At 36.5% G+C, this 21,195-nt stretch overlaps 1 protein-coding gene across 1 annotated transcript in view; it reads left to right on the top strand.

Annotated features, from left to right (window-relative positions):
- The window catches only part of hdac4 (histone deacetylase 4), a 293,442-nt gene that overhangs the window by 248,857 nt on the left and 23,390 nt on the right, over positions 1-21,195 (top strand). The window contains exon 22 of the mRNA XM_073854701.1: positions 1,858-1,955. Within this exon, the coding sequence (XP_073710802.1) occupies positions 1,858-1,955 (98 nt within the window). The remainder of the gene's footprint in view (positions 1-1,857; positions 1,956-21,195) is intronic.

The following is a 21,195-nucleotide window of genomic DNA, read 5'->3' as shown; positions in this document are numbered from 1 at the left end:
TTTTTTACATACACCACGGGTCTCCTTACATGGAAGTCACCGTCATGTTTCTACAGTAGCCTAAAATGGACACACTGTTCGACAGAGGGCGTTTCATACCTACGTTGTCTTAGACGATAACACAATTGTCCTGTGGCGGTTACCATATGCGTTTTGAAATTGAGGGGTGAGCTGTTGATTGCAATTCGCAATCTCACCACTAGATGCCGCTAGAATTTACACACACCACCTTTAAATGAAATGAAAATAATTTCATTTGCACTTTTGCATGCCAAGTTTATTTATATAGCACATTTTGTGCACAAAGAAATTCAGAGTGCATTTCATGGAAAGGATTTACAAAGAGATAAAAGTACATAAAATAACTAGTAAGAAATAGAAGATATTTAAATCTATAACAAATTTATTAGACATTGTGCATTGTGTACACACCAAAAGCGAAGCATTACGTTCCTCGCTCTAAATTACTACTGGGATTTAACTTCACGTCAATTGAATTTGTCTCTAGAGTTAAATATTTAAAACTTTAAAAAGAAAGAGTCAAATATCGCGTTTTTGCGGCAATTGCACCATCCAATTTCCGTCATTCATATCGCCCTTGCGTAAATGTGCTTCTATTCGTGTTTTTGCATGGACTTTGTATGTAATCTACTCGCAAATAATTAAATTAGCTGCCCTAAATTAGCTGTTGATGATTAGCAAAATCATTAGTTTATGTTTCTGTAATGGTTAATCCAGCTCTACACTGAAATTTTTTTTTTTTAAGGAAAGTGGTTCAATGAATTTATTTAAGCTGCATTTAAACAAAAGTTTTTTATTTTATTTTATTTATTTATTTATTTATTTTAAATGTAGCTTAAATAAATTGATTGCAACCAATTAGCTTAAAAAATTGAGTAAATTGAATTAATAATTTTTTTTTCAGTGTGTAAGAGCCCACTCCAGTTTAAAAAATGAAGAGCCCACTCCAGTTTTGACTTGAATCATCATTTCTAGTTTTGTGACCATTTTGGTCCAGAGTCTGTTGAATTTCAACAAAAGCAAACCTTGGGAGTGACATAAAATCACCCAGCAGCAAATGTAAAAGACTGAGAGCATGACAAGACCCATGAAAAATTGTATTATGTCTAAATAATTTTCTCTGCAGTATTAAAAATCGGAAAACACTGTATCTTTGACCATGTTTTTCCCATTTAAATTTTCAATAGATAAATGCAAATAAAAACATCATTTTTATTAAGAATTTGTCCGAGATGTTGTCGGTAGTTGACAGAATGAAACAAAAAAATATCTTTTTACTTATCAAGAAAAACTGAAAGGGACCATTATATTATATATACCATATATATCATTATAAATGAAGTATTGTATATATTGCTTAACAGCCTAATCTGAGTGGAGGAAATCAGTGTGGAAAACACAGCTATGATCATCTTCTTATTGAATCCCATTCCTTCCTCTCAGTTCAAATTAATTCTCTTGATCATTAATCCAGTAAGCCGGTTTCTTCATTTGAACTAATGAGGGGATTTAAATGTAATTGACTTAATCGTACACCTAAATTCTGGCTTAAATCAAAGTCCATTTGGCTTTGCAATAAAACCTCATTACAGTTGTACACTGATAGTAATTGTCGGGATTTACCCTTTACTGGCACAATGACATCACTCTTAATTCAGCGGTTTATCTGGTGATGATTGAACGTGCATGAATTTTAATTCCAGCCCCTGTGTGCTGCTCATCTCCTCTAGTTGCGGTGATGAACTAAATTAAGACGACCTTCCTTTAGGGATACAATCCCATCATCAGCCGGAGCTCAGTGTCTATAACCGCATGTAATTGTGTGTGTTTCTGTAGGTGGGCACCGGTCCAGGTGTGGGGTTTAATGTGAACATGGCTTTCACTGGAGGTCTGGAGCCACCCATGGGGGACGCCGAATATCTGGCAGCATTCAGGTAACACCATTACCCTTCTGTTTTATTCTGGTTTTGTTTATACTTTTTTTGTGGACAGGCCATGCAACAGGCCTTTATTGTATTGTTTTTTCAGAAAACAGTTATTTATTCACAGAACTTATTTATATTTCCTCCAGCTGCACACTGCGTGATTTTACGTGGGCACATATGGCAAAGAGTGGCCTATTTAGAGCATTATTTATCGCAAGGCGATGCCCTTTTATTGGAGGAATACCCCGGTGAACTAACATCCAGTAGAAGGACTGTATTTCACAGCGGTAATAACTGGAGAAAAGGATGTGATAAATGACTGAAACTAAGAGAAACCTTACACACCAACACACTTTGATTTGATGTCCAGGGGTCCACAAACCTGCTTTCTTTTTCTGCTTAAAATAAAATTTATAGGAGGAACATCAACAAAAGTCCTTAAAAGCCAAAATGTCAGCTGCTGCAGGCAATAACTCAACTATATTTTTAAGAATCAAATGCTCTTAAACTTTTTTGTCTACTATGTTCATAGTCAGCTGTAGTTGAAATTAATTTATTAAAGGGTTAGTGAGTAAAATGTCATCATTTACTCACACTCATGTTGTTACAAACCTGTATAAATTTCTATGTTCTGATAAACACAAAGGAAGATATTTTAAGAAATGTTTGTAACCAAACCATTTATGGGCCCCATTCACTTCCATAGTATTATTTTTTCTTACTATAGTGAATGGGACTCATGATCGGTTTGGTTACAAACATTCCTCAAAATATCTTCCTTCGTGTTCATCAGAAAAAGAGATGTATACAGATTTATAACAACATCAGGGTTTCCAGCAGAAAATTTGTTAGATAAGGTAGGGGGCCAGTGGTGTAGCAATCAAAGGAGCGGTGCATACGCGCCATGATGGAAATTATCTTTATTTAAAACACTTAACATTTTGAAGAAACTATGACAGAAAATGAACACATACTAGATTATTAATGAATTAAATGTTTTTACCTCTCAACAATTATATCTAATCGACAGGCACGTGAAACCTAGCTAGCAGTTTGCTCAAACAACAAAATCACCAGCTAACTTACTTTAAATTTGCAAGAACTATAGACTAATAAAATAGCAGGCTTAAATAACCCCAAAACATAAGTCCACTTACAGTTCTCACGGACACGTGTTTTATCAAATGTTATCCTCCAGACAGTCAATGTGACGGACCATTTCGTGCGTGTGGCGTGTGTGCACGCTCGCGATGAGAAGCGCATTCGCGCTATTCTCCGAGATGTTTTATCAACTGGCTAGTTATCCTCCAGACAGTGACGGTCCGGACCACGTCTTTCTCTCATTTCGGCGGTGAGGTGTGCATGCCCGCTGGCGGTATGAAGCGCGTCTGCTCTATTCTCCGAGATGCACTTGACGACCTTTTGTGCACCTTTTTTTTTTGGACAACCTAGTTAAGGCAGGAGGGTTTCCCAACTTAGGCGGGCCGCTCAAACTGCAAAGTGTTACGGGAAACCCTGAGCATGAGAGTGAAAAATGCTGACAGAATTTAAATTTTTAGGCGAAATATACCTTTAAGGTTAAGTAAAACAAAAACTTATATTGATAGTTAGAAATGTCAAACTATTATGATGTATTGATCACACGTGTAAAATATCAATATGATTTATATTTATTTTGTCATTCTCCACAACGTCCATCTACGCATTATTGCCAAAGTGTGCATTTTTGTTTACATTGCAAAAATGACTTTCCAACTTAGTGTTTTTGTCTTGTTTTCAGTTGAAATATTAAAAAATTCTTAACCCTTGCGGGTTGTTTAAATTTACTACACTTTCAGGATGTAAAAATGTATCAGATGATTTTTTTTCAAATTTTGCATACATCTGTTAATCAAAATTTCAAGACTTTAACTCTTTAATTGCCAAGTTCATAAGTGATGTCACTGCTTTGAGGAAAAAACACAAAATGATTGATTTTCAATTAAAAGTGATTGTGGACTGGATTTTTTTCCTTTTTCATAGTCTTGGACATCAAAGATTAGTAAAAACATTGGCTTTCATGCATTTTTAGTTTTTGTGCAGCATCAGATTTTCCCTAATTAGTTGTTTGTGGCTTTTTTGCCCCATTGACATTCATTATAACATAATTTTATAACTTCCATTTAATACGACAGACTTTGAAAAAAGGGGGGACCCAGTTCACAATGACTTTTAATATTGAAAATCAGTCATTTTGTGTTTTTTTCTCTCAAATCAGTGACATAACTTATGAACTTGGCAGTTAAAGAGTTAAATCCTGGAATTTTTGTTAACATTTGGTAATTTTGATCAGTACTGAGGTTGATTAACAGATTTATGCAAAAAAAAAAATTCAACTGACACATTTTTACAGGCGTTTAATTTAGTAGCTTTTTTGTACACAAAGAACCCGAAAGGGTAGTACATTTTCCCACAAGGGAAAATTTCAAAGCATTATCTCAATAAAAGATCTGTCACCAAAATTCATTTCATTTGCAGAAACACAGACAAAGTTGTGGCCAAATTAAGACAAAAAACAATACTAAAATGGCCAAAAATGGCCTCAACAACCCATAAGGGTTAAAGTAAGATGTATTTTCTTGATAATCAAAATGACCTAAGAAAATAAGTCATCAAAGCAATGGTTGCAGCAAAAAGACAGATGCAGAAAACTTGTGTATGTTGTCAGACACTGTCTAAATATCGATTAATCGATCGATACACCCAAGAGTTTTCTGAGTTATCGGCAAAGGTATTACTGGCTGAGAAAATCGATAATCTATCGAATCGTCTGATTTACACCCCCAGCAAGCATTAACCAACTCAGTGTTTCGTCGTTCCTCCACTAACAGCCGTATGACAGGCAAACAGTGTGAAAAGCCCCAAGCAAATCCTCATTTTCACAGGGATTTTGGAGAGGCTGTAGAGAAACAGGGAAGAAGTTTCACAACAATGTCTTGTAACAATTTGTATAAGTGCTGCTCATCTGCTAAAACTGTCCTTTTATCTGTAGCAGGGGCTGGTGGGAGTCTTTGAAAGCATGCCAGTAAAGCTGAACCCCATTAGCATCGGTGTTTGGGGCTATTAATAACCCCCGTTTCATGGGATCGCTCTTTGAAGAGGGGGCTCCGTGCCCAACACATACAGGCTGTTTCGGCAGGTGGATGGGTGAAATATGGCCTACGGCAGGTCGATGATAAGACGTGATAGGTGCTATTACTTCTTTTTCAAAATCCGCCACCTCCTTCTCTTCGGCCCAATCGTCCTCTGCGTTCGCTCCTCTTCTAGTCAACCGTTGTCGTAAATCTCTCTCTAACGCGTCTTTGATAAACTCACTTCAGCAGACTTTCCTCACGCAGGATCTAAGTAATGCCAGCTGAGTCGGACGATGGATAGTTTTCGGCAATCGTTTAAATAGAAGACTGCCTTTAAATGCAAATGGGTGATTTTCGCAAAATTAGACTTATGAGGTGTCATGAAACATTTTGATAAAAAAGTAAATGCCAAGTAAGATTATCAAAATAAGAAGCATACAGTTACAAATATCTCTTCATGTACTATTTTGCACATGATTTTAAATGACATCATACAAACCAATTTTGTTGTTTTGTTGTTCCACATTTAAGGGGAACATTTTCATTACCGCAACGTGTCTATGACTGGATTTGGGTTCTTTCTAATCTAAAAATCTTAAAAAAAAAGCTATAACATATAAACTTTACATTAAAGAAACATGTGGTATTTGGTGATCATTGGTAAATGTAGAGACAATAATAAGGAATATAAATGTGTCCAAGACCAATTTTCTCATCCTCCCCAACAATTTTTAATCATTGTTTAAGCCCTCAATGAACTAACATTTTCACACAAAAAAATGTTGGAAGGGACATAATTGACTGTGACACTCAAGATGGCTACCAGGTAACAACTTTTTAGTTCTCATTACCGAAACATGAGTTTTTAAATGCATATATTTAATGTAATATCATGTTGCGGTAATGATAATTTTTGATAATGATTATCTAAAAAATGTAAATAATTCTTAAGGAAATATTTTTTAAATCCTCTAAAAATAATGATTATAGTAGACTTTAATCTTATATGTGCAAAAAATGTCTTCAAGGGCTTTTTAAAAAAAATCTGATGCTGGACACATTCCAAGTCTGGATTTAGTGAGAATCACCCAAATGTCTAATGCATATTTGTTAGTGTTCACATTTGTATAGTGCTTCTCTGATAAATACTAGGCACAAAAATGTGCCCAAAAGTGTGCATCAAATTAGCTTTGCTTCTAATTTCTTTGGTGTTTTCTAAACCAGACCTTCTGCTGATAGTCATGTTACAATATGTAAAATTAGTGTTTGTACAGATGAGTCTCAATTTGATTCTTGCTGAAGACCACAGAGATTATGAATGCGAACGCTCTGATTCACATGCTCTGTGCTGCCATATGACTCACAGATTCACTTCTTGCCAGCTCCCGTACTCATACCCTGGCACGGATCTCCAGCGTTTAGTCCATTCATACCGATTCACCAGCAGCTACCTTATGTCTCATCAGGCGTCTGTATTTACGGACCCACCCAGAACGTGTTCATACCCCAGTGGAGATGTCTGCTCTGTCTGTCTAACTGTAATTTGTGGATTCATAAGAGGACCACCTCGATTTGCTTGCATGCATTTGGCAGGCACTTCCATTTACAATGAATAGTGGTGCATGAGGAGACGCACTTGATCCTCTTGTGTTTCCTGGGAATCGAACCCACAAGCTTGGCATTGTTTACTTCGTGCTCTACCGGTTGAGCTATGGGAACATCTCAACCATCACTTTAATCTAACTTAATGCAAATATGCTCATGATTGATTTTGAATCAAAGGAAGTGATGCAAAAAAGTGTTGACAAATAACCTTTAAATGAGATGAAGAGCCTCCAGAGACACACTCTGTGTGTCTCTCTCTCTCTCTCTCTCTCTCATGCTCTCTCTGTCATCAGTTGTTTTGCCCCAAACCTTTGTCAATGTTTAATTTAGCGATCCTTTGGGACCAGGGACCGACCTCCTTTGTATTTTGTTCAAATTTGTTTCTTTTATTGTTTGTATTGATTTATATTTTTGTTTTCCGATTGTCTTTCCGATTCTTTCTCATTTACCACTTATCATTCTCTTTTCACTTTCTTTTTTCTTGTTCACTTATTTTTTATCCCCTTCCTCCTCCTCACTGTTTTTGTGGGCCTCTCGAGGTTTGCCTTACGGGCATCACCTTCTCATGTGGACCCAGCCAGTGCCACGTTGCATTCGCAGGGGATCAACCTCGGGATGAAGAAAGGAGGCAGAAAAAAGATAAGAAAATTGGCTCTAATGAAAACCAGAAGCCCAGGCACTTTCACCATGAACTTGGAAACAGAAAGGAGAATTTAAGTTAATTCAAACCAGCTCTTTGCAATGCCAGATGACAAGGCTTTGAAGTCCCCCTCCCCTTAACTCTTCGCTTTCTCACTTTTGGAGGGGGCGATTGGAAAAACCTTTGAGACTGATGGATAGCCGTGGCTTGAATTTAACCCTTCACTGGTCATTTTTGGTTTCACAAGTGCGGGATCCTTTCCGCTCCAAACCGCTCCTGGCATGTTTCAGCACTGGGATTAGGTGGACCCGCAAGGTTGGATCAGTTTTCGAGAGCCTCACTGGTTGTTCAGCTCGTGTAATTTGTCTCAGTCCATTGCAAGGAAATTTGTGCAGGCTAATGCTAATTGCCAGTTATAAATCCTGACCTCATCTTGCGCGTCATGGTTGAGGCTTCTTCGTCCGCCTGTCCTCTTTGAGTTCAGGTCCTTTGGCAAACATGACAAACAATTTCCCTGAAGGAACTTTTTGGCACAGGGCAGTGAAAGAGGATTTAGAGTCAGTAAGATCTGGGTGGAGCTGATGAGCATCTAGAGAGTTGGAGGTCTTGTTCATGCCATAAGAGGAAGATGTTTTTCAGAGTGTTTATGTGTGAGGAAAAACACTTTATCAGTTTTTGTGATCAGTATAGATCATATATTCTAATCTAATTGATGCCAGGCTTTGGTGGCTTCCCATTAAACAACAATGAGGTGAACAGTAAGAGAAACATCAGGAAAACCTTCTCACGTTTGGTATCTATGGGACTCTAGAGATGTTTGATTGCTTGGTCTAAATTTAATATCAGACACCTTGCGCTTCCATTTCTGAACCTTGACGCTGTAGCATCACTTACACGACTATAAACTTGCAATTGCTCAGTGCTGAAATCAAATTTATTGTTATTGTATGCAATATTTATATATTCTCTGAAACGTTTAAAACAGAAAATGCATCTTTTGATGAGGTTTGTCGGTCGATTTTTCAATCAGTACAAAGAGTAAACCAATAATAGTCCTTGACATTATGATCCATCACTAGTTATATCTTTTTTTGCATTGCATCTAACATCTGCTTGAAGTATCGTGACTATATTAGAGAAATAACTTAAAATAATGTCCTCAGTTTTGCTGTTGAATTTGAGCTGAAGGATTATTGAGAGAATCCAGATATTTGCATTTGTAGATCTAGATTCTAGACCACAGACTTCATACTTGCTGTCCGTGAGTTGTCATTTGCTGATCTGAAGAGAAGAGGCCCTGTATGTGAGTTATGGGGAATGTGATACTGTGTTCAGGTGCAGCGTGTGAGGCCGTTTCGCTCTCTCTCTCTCATTTCTTGCTCTTTCTCTCGGTGACTTAATGACTGATGAGAGCTTTGCTGTGTAATGCACCCTTACTTTCTCTGTGTGCAGGGTTTCCACGTTTAGGGAAATCCAAGATGATCTGGGAACATGCACAATTTAAAGGAACAGTATGTAGGATGGTACTGCAATCACAAAACTTGTGGCTAAAACTGGTACTGCAATCACACAACTGGTGGCCAATACACAACATGACAACATAAACATCAGTTGAGGGCTGCAACTCCACTTTTTTAATGACAATACCCTAGCCGGACCACTGTTGACAGTGATTTAAGTATTTGAAATGAAAATGATTTCTTAATGTCTAGTGACATTTCAGGGCAATTTTATGATTAATTGATATAAATTTCTTACATACTGTTCCTTTAATATTATGATTTTCATTGAAGAAATGATTTTCACTTGAAGTTATGGGCGTGGAATTTTAAAACATCTGAAATGAGTAGTTTAGCCAGAAATGAAAGTTTTGCCTTTTTAAAGTTTTGCTTACCCTCATGACATTCAAACCCTCAACAGCTATCTTTGTTCTTGTGATGAAATGGTTTGACCTCACGATTATACTGACCAAAATCACCACGGTTATCAATATTAGCATGGTTTTGTTAAAAATTTCTAGAAATGTCTCTGATGCAAACATTTATGGAATTTAAAATAGATTTTACATGTAAGCACACTTTTGTTCACATAAACATTAAATAAATAACATAAAAATATATCATAACACATTGGGGTCTTGAGGTAAATCTAGTTCAGATAAAACAAGTGAATAAATCAGATTTTCATATAAACACAGAACAAAGCAAGTCATCTGTCTGCGTATGTTGTAAAGAATTGGGTGTACTTTATGACCCAGGAGTAAGCTGCACAACACCTGCGCTCACAACATTCGCGGACGAAGCAAATTAAGAGTTTGGTTCCAAAACGCAATAAATCCATTTTGACAAATTTTGGTAAAAACGTGTTTTCTATACCAAGAAAGTGACGAGATGAAAACAACTATTTTCTGTTACAAACTTTCACACAGCATCTTTATGTTATAAAAACATAAAAAAATCAAATCCATAAGTTGATTTATAAAGATTTATTATAAAAACTGATAATTTTTTCCACAAAATGCAATAAATCCATGACAACTTTTTATTCAAAATGCTATAAATCTATTGAATCAATCGCCTATATAAATGTGCATTCATCTTTGCCATGTTATATTCATTTAGTTGACTAGTTGTTCACACTAATTAAAAATATGAACATTAATGTTATTAATCAAAACACTTACTTTGTCATATTAAGAACCCTGTCATTGCGGTTATACTTGACGTCTTCGCTTAACGTCTTTCACAGCGATCAGCTGTAAAATGTTTTTGGTCCTGCTCGATTTTCGTTGACTTTGAGTAAAATTATGGAAAGTTTTTCATAAGATCCTCTGGGGTCAATGTGGTAGCATGAGAAGCTTGATGCTGTCGGGAGAACAAGCAACCGAGTGCCTCTCGCGGAAATTATTAGATGTTGATGGCTTACGTTTCTTTCCCCATCACAGAAAACCATCACAGGTTTATCAATGCAATTAAAGTATTGTTTTGTTTTGTTTGTTGATCACAAAGTACATAGTAGATGAGGAAAACTAGGACTCCATGTACTCAGCGCGCCGCCATGTTTGTTTACATTGCATGAATGGTGCGCTGTGGGATTTATTGCGTTCTGTAAAAAAGGGGGAGTGGCGTTTATCGCATTTTGGGAAAAAAGGGAGAAAAGATGACAGAATAACACGGCGGATATTGGATTTTGCGTAAAATTAAGAATTTACTTTTAACTACTGACCTGATATAATACTGATTTTGGCAGTAACTCATTTTTTTCAAAAATGGCGTTTGTCGCATTTTGGAACCAAACTCTTCAAATAGAGAAAAGAGCTTCAAACTCATTAAATTGCATAATTTAATGGAAAATGAATAGGAAAAAGATTAATTGCGATTAATCTGTCAGGCACAAAACACAGAGGATCCCAATGCAGTTAACAGAAGGTTTTATTTAAACAATAATGACAGCAAACAGACAATGGCACGTCTGGGCATAAAGCCACACCAGGGCAGACGGCAGAGACGGGGAACACACACAGGCACCGGAACGATGAACCACACACGTTCGGGCTCCGGCCAGACAACGAACGGGGGTTAGGGTTAGCCACTGGGACAGGGGTAAATCCTGCGGCGGGCAGGGGAAGAGAGAGAGAGCGTTAGAGACACTGATGAGAGAAGCTGGACAGCTCCAGTGATGAAGGACCTCTCCAGTGGACAGCGACAATGCCGCGATGAGTCTCCGCCGTAAAGTGATAGACCAGTCTATAAATCCAACAGAGGTTGAAGACAGTCCGTAACAGGCAGCAGAGAAACAGTCCAGAGAGCCGTCGAATAATCAGAGTCCACAGGAAAACTCTCGGGTAGCAGTGAGCTCAGACTGGGGTAGGGAAACAAATCCACAAACTAGAATCAGACACAAAACAAGACTAGAAACTAGCGTAGCTAGAAATGGCGAGAACATACGCCGTGACAGACGAGTATATAGACAACTTTGACAATCTTTTACAATCATTGACAATCTTGACAAATATGACAAACGAACTTGCCAAAAACACACTAGACACACAGAGATTAAATACACAGACCAAACGAGAGGATAACAAGCAACAGGTGAGGAAGACGAGAGGAGGCAATCACACAGAGCAGGAACACCTGTGAGGAAGCACACGTGAACCTTTAAAACACATACAAACACAAGACAACCACAATACAAACAAGACAAAACCATAAATATATTTATATATAAATAAATATATATAAATATATATATACACATGAAAACAGAACACTAGACTAAACAAGACATAAAAACAAAGACTGGAAAATGCAAGGGAACGGGGATAAAGTCACAATGACAAGAGAATACAAGGGAGCGGGGAAAAGTCACAAGACACGAGAAAAGCGTGGTCTGATATGACAATACCAAAACCACGTTCTCCCACACAAAACATTTACTGTTAGGACCCTGCCATACACAACTATATATAATTACCAAACAAGATTATGGCAGAGTCCTCACATAATCGGATACAAAAAAGTTTGCGTTTGCAATTTCATGATATATTTTAGGGATGCTCCGATCAGGATTTTTGCAGGCCGATACGATCACCGATTTGTTGTCTTCGTGATCGGCCGATACCGATTTTTCAAGCTGATATGCGAGCTCTTTGATGACTGTAACTGTTAACATTTTTTCTAGATAAAGTAATAACACAGATGTTGCCTTTGTTATATTACTTGCAGTAATTAGGTTTATTATTGTTATAATAGAGAATCAAATATATGAGCACAACAAATATTTCTTCTGCAAAGAGAAATTTAACATGCCTTTAAAAAGTCTTATGTCTGTTAAAAGTGATGAAAAAAACACTTCACAGTCTAAACTGTATAAATTAAACATACACGCATTCGTATGAAGTATAACAGTTCTTTAGTGAAGAGTAGAGAGTGATTTTATTGAGAGATGAATTAGGTTACTGTAGCTTTAAAACGTGAGAGAGATCACTTCGTTCACGTGCACTGTCAGAGGGTTCTGTGTGTGCGCGCGGAGGAGAGCAGCTGTGAGGAAAATGAAATTTAGTTTAAACGCTCAAAATTTTAAAATGCATGCAAATAATAAACTTTTGGCATGAAGATGCAATTATCCGTGAAAGATGTGTGTTGTATACGCTGTTTGATGGGGATGTGAAGACGCGTGTTGATCGGATCGCGTCCTCATAGACTTATCTCTGCAAAGACAAAGAGAGAAATCCAAATCTGGATGTCGCACATGGGTTATAAAAATGCTTGCATTGCGTAAAAATGGTCTCTAACTGCAGCTGCATTCAGGAGCCCTATGTTGACAAAAGTAAACAGAAAGATCGGTTTAGGAGATCGGCAAATTTAGCGAGGACCGATCGAATAATTTAATGAAGATATTAGCCGATACCGATCTGCGGCCGATCGATCGGCGCATCCCTAATATATTTGTTTGTGTTGTTTGTAATTATTATGTATATATAAATACACACATACATGTAAACATTTAAGAAAAAATGTATTTATGTATTTTTTATATAATATAAAATATATATAAAAAAGTGTATATATATATATATATATATATATATATATATATATATATATATATATATATATATATATATATATTAGGGCTGTCAATAGATAAAAAAAATAATCTAGATTAATCGCATGATTTCATGAGTTAACTCGCGATTAATCACAAATTAATCGCAAAATTTTATCCGTTCTAAATTTACCCTTATTTAACACTCATCAGGTTTTTAATACTCTAATCATATAAACATATATAGATGCTTTATGCAAATGTATGTTAACAACAGCCTGTTTAAATTTTTAACAGAACCATCAAGCCATTTTTTTGTATATGAATTTTCCTTTCAGATGAATTTTCTTTCTCCATTTTTGTTTGCTGCTGCATCATTTGTGACCTGTGCTGGCAAATTGAGTCGGAATTAGCAAATTTTCAAAAAAAATAGTTGTTCATATTTTGACATTCTCTATTAAAACATAGAACAATGCATGATTTGGTGGAATACAACAAAATATGACAGAACTACACCTGTCACCAAAGTTAAATTACCACAAAAATTACCACATCCATACATTAAATTACCACATCCATACCTTAAAATCACTGGTAAAAATATAAGATTTAGCACACACAAAGCAAAAACATCATCAAAATAAGTTAAACTTTTCTTCTGTTTTCTTTTGTTTAATTGACATTGTGACAGACTGCTTAAAATCTAAGTGATCTAATATAGTGTTACACATCAGATATTTTTACCCAACAGTTAACCAAACATTTACTTAAGACATAACAGATTATAGATCCTACCTGCGTGAATTCTTATCAAAGCAGATATTTGTAAAACTGTAATTTTGTGTAGATGTCTATATATCCGGGTCGCGCATTCGCGCGTCTGTGTGCACGCGCTTCAGATATCAGTCAGTCAGCGTGAGGGGATCGCTTTTGAGTCTTGTCGCTCTTAATAACTCTTTAACATTAATCAGGTACCGAACTTTATCTCTCTTAATGACTCTTTTAACATCAAGGAAGTCCTGCAGTCTATTTTCTAAGTCATGCATAAAAGCGAAACCAAAATTGAGACGCATCTTTGTATTAGATTAAGCATTAGGAGGACGGTAACGTTACACCTCAGACGTATAAATAAAGATCATTTCAGATGTCCAACGAGCATTTAGAGCATTGGATTTGCTAGACGATTTGGTTAATGTTCTTATTTCTATGAAAACCTTTGACTCATTTAGACAGGGTCACATTTGCCTGCGCCTCTGCACATTCAACTATGGGCTGGACCTAGGGTCAAAGAGAAATTGCGCGTTGCGTTAATCGCCGTTAATAAAATTAGTGGCGTTAAAATGAATTTTGCGTTAATTTTGACAGCCCTAATATATAGATAGATAGATAGATAGATAGATAGATAGATAGATAGATAGATAGATAGATAGATAGATAGATAGATAGATAGATATATATAGAGAGAGAGAGAGAGAGAGAGAGGGAGAGAGAGAGAGAGAGAGATACAATTGTTTATTCAATTGTTTATTAAAGTCATACATGCATGTGTGTGTATTTACATATACAAAATAAGTACACACAGTGCACACACATATATTGTAGACCAAAAAGATATTTTTTCTGTGTGTTGTTTTGTAGTTTAAATATTAAATAACTCAATGTGATTGGTGCCGTATATTTCACTTGTCCAGATGGCATACGAATGGGTAATGAAAGAATCCTTAGTAATCATGAGCGACTATAAAGGGATCCTGGGTTTAAAGAAGAAAAGTGAAGGAGGGGTTTTTAACTCGAATTTTCATATATGCCTGTGTGTAAAAGTGTGTGAGAATGTGTCGTAGTCTGGAGCAAATGCATCAAAGGTCAAAGGGATTTGGCGGCAGCCTCATGATAAATGTTTTCTGGTCTTCTTTTTCTAAAACCTCCTTTGTGGCTTAATAGATGGATCTGACTAGGATTATTAATTTTTCTTTATTAAAAATATATGCTTTTTTAAAGTTATATATAACCATACACATTCAGTTACTGTGGATGGATGTATTTAGCTGTTGTGTCACTTCTCTCACTGCATTAAGCTTCTGAACCTTGTGTTTTTACAAAAGCATATCAAGTTAAAAAAGAATGTTTTATAGACCCCTTATCCTGTTTCATTGTTCCTGATCCATCCAGCAGTTTCTTAAGGCAAGTTAAACCTCATTCACACACCACTTTTGTCCCAGAAAATACTGGTAAAATTGGCAGACAGGCTTCTGTGTGAACGCAAACATGTCCCATAAATGTTCTGGTATCCCTTCCAGAAAGAGGTCCTTGTAACATTGGCGTAAGATACCCAGAAAGCCCTCTGTGTGAACAAGACGCAAAAACAAGGCTTGTAAGGTGTGTGCTGTAGTGAGGACATGCATGTCATGCCAACATGAAGTTATAGTTCATCTCTTAAAATTAAGGATTTACATGCAGATCAACATTCACGATGAGAAATGTCTGCAAACTGGATAGAAATCAGGGAGCTTGTCACTATCCGTGCTGAAGTTGAGATCATTCACCAGCATGAATAGCGTGTCACGAGCTCATTTGAGCTTATAATAAACAAAAATGCACACGGTATCTGTATGAACGCACGTACAGATTCCGAAAAATCATTGGCATTGTGAATGAACCAAAAATTAAACAATCCCGGACAAATCCCAGATGCATTTTCCACAATGGCTGTGTGAAAGGGACATATGTGTCTTATGTAAGAAACGCCTCAGAAATGCAGCCAGGTGAATGTAAAACCAGACTAATTTAAAAGGCTTTCCTAAGAGATATTAGTTCATCCAGGCAATCCACAACTAGTCAGTTTACCAGACGTGCAGTTTTATAGTTTGATTTGATTTGTGTGCATTGCATATCTGTGTGGTCCTGCCAATGATTCATCTCTGTTTTTCTGAGTCTATTGGATTAAAGTTGGGGAGCGGTCATAATCGTCAACGGCAGCGGCAATAAAACAGCCGAATACGCTGACAGTCAGCAGAGACAGGCGTTTGGACGACTCCCACCCGAAAGCAGGATGCAGCTACGTACTGTAGGTCATAAATCTCAGCGTCTTTGTCCTAATTAGTGAGGTTCTTTTTCATCTCTGCGTTGATGCTTTCTGATTCATGGGAGCGCAGGCTTTAAAGAAGAGTTTTCCACGGGGTTGGTAATTGATCGTGTGGTTTTCAAGGGGAACGTCACGTCTTTTTTTTTGTGGCAGAGGGAATGTCATGATGCAAGCACTTTTGGCGGGCATCTAAAGTTTGCTGGTCTCAGCTAGAACATCAAAGATGAGGTCGGAAGGTTTTGGCTAAGCGCCCGCTCCGCCGCTGTCATTCCAAGGACCCCTCTCGGTGTCTGTGGCTGCCCTCGGAATGCCTGTGGCCTGTGTGTAAAAATTATAATTTGCGTGGGGTTAGACTGGATGAAGGGGGTGTAGTCAGGCTTTGCTGTTTCTGGCAGATTGGGGGTCTCTGTGTGAGGTGTCACCTGTGATGGAAAGTGTGACCGTCGAGACAGCGTAGGTGTTAGACAGCAAAGCTCAGCATTTTTTGGAGCGTTAGGGAAGAAAACCCTTATTAATAGATCTCTCAGACTTGAAAGGGACAGTTCACCCAAAAATTTCATTTATTCACCCTTTGTTCCAGTCCTTATGATTTTCTTTTTCTGTAAACCACAAAAGAAGGCTGCATGTTCTCCCTGCTCCTCAATACAAAGTTGACGATGAACGGGAAAGCCCCTGGTCACCATTCACGTTGAATTGAAGTTTAAAAAAGCATCATAAAAGTGCCATTTAGAGTTTTTAATAATGTTTTTGTTATTTTTTACATTTTTAGTTGAACTGTTTCTTTACCCCCGTCTGACAGCGAGCCAGTAATGACTTTTAAAGAAGTTGCTGGTGATGCTGTGAATATTTTTGCTTTCATCCTGCGTTTTTCATCCGCTGTTTAAAAGACCTCAGCATGTACTAACACGAGTCACTGTTGTCTGTCAAAATAATATCAAAAGATGATTTGCTTGGTTTGGACGGCCCTTCGGTTGCTGTCTTTCCTGTGGAGTGCCCACACAGACACCACTTCAACTTCCGCCCACGTGTTGTTTCAACTGGTTTACTGTGACGTAAACACTGTTCAAACCTCTCAAGGCCCGCTGTCACCCACCCTGAGTCGCAGACCCCCCTATAAGTTGGGCAGTGCAGTCAGCTGGTTTGGTGCGGGGTGTGTAGGGTGCAATTGAGGTTAGGTTAGCTGGTTTGGAATGGAAAATATGAGGCACAGCTGTGGATATTGGCCATCTTAGGAGCTGGGCCTCCTGCCCACCTGTGGCAAGAGGACAAGTGCCATATTCCAGAGACCAATGAAGTACCAACCATAGCTTAAGTATGTTGTGCAACTGAGCCCAAAAGTTAACTCATTGCATATATCACCGTGCAAAATGTGTCTATTACATACAGTATACTACATTCCTAAAAATAAAGGTCCTTACGGAAACTTTCTGTTTCAGATTATTCAAATGTATGAAAGAAATGGTTCTTTGAAGAACTAAATAGTGCTTTGAGGAACCAAAAAAGGTTCTTCTACACTGCAAAAAATGATTTTCAAGAAATAAAATTCTTAGCATTTTTGTCTTGTTTTCAGTAGAAATATTTAAAAATTCTTACATTAAGATGCTTTTTCTTGATGAGCAAAACGACCCAAGAAAGTGATTTTGCATAAAACAAGCAAAAAAAATCTGCCAATGGGGTAAGCTAATTTTTCTTGAATTTAGTGTTTAAGAAAAATGTTCAAGATTTTTTTTGCTTACCCCATTGGCAGATTTTTTTGCTTATTTTATGCACAAAATCACTTTCTTGTGTTGTTTTGCTCATCAAGAAAAAGCATCTTATTTAAGAATTTTTAGATATTTCTACTGAAAACAAGACAAAAATACTAAGTAAGAAAGTCATTTTTTGCAATGTATGGCAGGGGTCTTCATCTACTCTTCTTCAAGGGCCAGATTTTACCTTTTATATATTTTTAATTTTACCTATTATTATTATTATTATTATATTTATGTTATAACATGTTGTTTTTGTTATAGCTCTTATATTTAAAAAAAACTTGCATTTTCAAAAAAGATGCACATCTTGCATCCAGTATTTTGCCTTTTAATTACTGAAAACATATTTTCTATTTTAATACTTTAAAAACAATTGCAGTTTAACATTGCGACAAATGTTAATAGTTAAACTATGATCATTGCACAAAAAAGTGCAAGTGTAAATAATCAACACAGTTATAAACAAAAGAAGTTTAAGGGCTCTGCATTACAGTTTACCTTACAAAATTACATGTTTAACTTTTATAAATTGTTACATTTTTAAGTATTCACAGCATATAGCCAGTCTTCTTCTTATGACTAAAATTGCACTTCATGTTTCTGTTTTAATATTTTAAAGATATTTAGGCTAAACCGCCTTTCCATTGTACACTACATTCGGACACGACTGTCGGAGTTCGCCCCCTAGTGGCAGCCATAATGAAATTTCATTTTAATCGTTAATCCATGTCAACATGGGAGATGAGCTCATTCCAGCACAACAGCCTTAATTTACAATTATATTTATACTTAATAATTTACTTTTCAGTAATCAGTCGTTTTACAGGATTTAAGTGTTTCTGATACACGATTGGAACACACTGAAATACATCACTTCCGGACGGCATTTTACATGCGGTGTATAAAATATGAGTAAATAATGCTAAAATATTGACTGGTAATGATTGGGCACTGTATCATGTATCATCATAGGTTTTGGTAAAATAGCTAAGAAAACGCATTTGAGTTTTTGATTAAATTATTATTAGTATTTTTTTACTATGAAATTACTGTAAGTCATTTCAATATAAACTGTGTTAAGTTAATGTTTTATTCCTGTAAAATAATAATTGGACAATATTAGACATATAGCCTGGCTTTATTGCGCACACTGCTCAAAGTGACCAAAATCTCTAGAAAGCACGGGCATTTAATACAGTCATTTCCATACTACTGTTTGCCAGGACCTCAGTGCTAAGCACTGCTAAACCCCAACTATAAGTGCATCTGAGATTAGTTTGCTAAAATGATTTCTTGTGAATACAATTTTTAACACAAGTAGAAATGTGTTGAGGATTACACAAAGACTCTGTACTACAGAGACTCTTTATTTCTCAACTTCCAAATAGCCATACAACCTGAATAGATGCTCGCGATTGTGCTAGGGGCGGGGCAATGCTCGGTGGCTCCAGTGCATCATCGAGCCACCACTTAAGCCCCGCCCAAATAATCCTGAACACAGAAATGTGAAAAGGCTTTTTGCTGCCTTACATTTTTTTGTTGTTGTTGTTGTTGAATCAACTCAGATTTATAAGTAATTTCAACTTACTATTATTTATCTTGACTAGAGATGAGTTGTTATAACTTATAAAATGAAGTTGACTTTTTTCAACTATATTTTATAAGTTGTATCTCTTGTCAAGATAAATAATAGTCAGTTGACATGAATTGTAAATCTGATTTAATTCAACAAAAAAATTTAAGGCAGCAAAGAGTTTTTTATCCAAAGCGACTTACAAATAAGAGAGAATTGAACATTTTGTCAGTGAGCTTACTCACTAAAGTCTATAGGGTCAACAACACCTACACTGTAGGAAAAGGCCAATCCTCCCACCTCACCAATCCCACTTATATATCCAGCTGCAGTTCAGAGAGAAATCTGTCTTAATATAGCCTCACAGCTGTGAGCCCAGAAGGAATGCAGGGCCTGGCTATAGCCACAAACTCCAAGTCGGAATATCCTCCAACCTAATCAATGTGCGTGTCGTCGTCTTCCGACGCGAGCTTTGATGACCCGTACAAAGCCCGATCGGAGTTGCCAAGATAAACCGAATAGGAGGGCGTGTGCATGTGCATATGCACGAATGTGTTTGTGGGGTGCGCCTTACAGACAGCGAGAACCGGGATTGTTTTCACGCCATGCACACACCCCAGTCATGCTGTCATCTGACCTCTGCTGAGCTCCAGGCCAGCAACGGCTGTCTGTGTTACAGGCGATCTTGGTTAGGAATCAGCACTCGACCACAGAATGGGCCGTTAAACCCACACTCGTCCCATGAATCACTCAGTGAATCTGTTCTTGTTTCTTGGAATCTAAATGTTTCTGTTCTTCCCATGATGGTTACTGGTGTTTTGGGGCAGTTTAGACTAAATTTAACAGCACAATAGCTCCGTTTGACATTAATCTCGGAGTTGTTTGACGTGAATGATTATTCAACTAAAAAAGAAGGTTTTGTCAGCGTTTTTTTCACCCTCATGTTTTTTTCAAACGGTATGACTGTGTTCTGTGGAAACGTAGAAGGTGATGTTTTGAAGAATTTCTTGTCTGTATTTTTCCATACAATGTAAGTGAATGGGGAGTGGTGATGTAGAGCTCCAATATTGATAAAGACTGTAAAAGTAAAAAAAGTGAAAATAGTGAGAAAAATGTTTTTCAAGAAGAAATATTCTTAGTATTTTGTCTTGTTTTCAGTAAAAATATCTGAAAATTCTTAAATTAAGATGCTTTTTCTTGATGAGCAAAACGACCTAAGAAAATAAGTCTAGTTTTTAGACCAAAAAATATCAAATTTAAGTGATTTTGTGCATAAAACAAGCAAAAAAATCTTCCAATGGGGTAAGCAAAAAAATCTTGAAAAATTTTCTTAAACACTAAATTCAGGAAAAATTCAATAAAACTTTGCTTACCCCATTGGCAGATATTTTTGCTTGTTTTATGCACAAAATCACTTAAATTTGATATTTTTGGTCTAAAAACTAGACTTATTTTCTTGGGTCGTTTTGCTTATCAAGAAAGGGCATCTTAATTTTTAAGAATTTTTAGATATTTCTATTGAAAATAAGACAAAAATACTAAGAACGTTTTTTCTTGAAAATCTTTTTGTGCAGTGTAGCATTAATACCATACAAAAATTTAAGAAGTTATTAACCTATTTTTCGAAATGTTGCTTGTCAGCATTTATTTTCACAAAAGTTTCACAAAATACCTTCCAGGAATTTTTTTTTCTAAAATATATAAACATACAAATATATCAAATGAAAGAACAGACCCAAACAAACAATAAACAAACAAAACGGGGAAAAGTTTCATCCGATCTATATTTTTTCTCTGCTTATAAACTCTTAAATATGGGTATTTTTCTTTAAAAAAATATTATTTTTTGGCAAAAAGCTGAAATAATTGCATTTTTGTGAAGGAATTTTGTTAGAGATCAGATTCAGACAATTATCAAAACATACAGAGTTTAAA

The sequence above is a fragment of the Misgurnus anguillicaudatus genome, chromosome 17 (assembly GCF_027580225.2).
Source record: "Misgurnus anguillicaudatus chromosome 17, ASM2758022v2, whole genome shotgun sequence".
NCBI lineage: Eukaryota > Metazoa > Chordata > Actinopteri > Cypriniformes > Cobitidae > Misgurnus > Misgurnus anguillicaudatus.
This window is presented reverse-complemented; position numbering and strand designations above follow the sequence as displayed.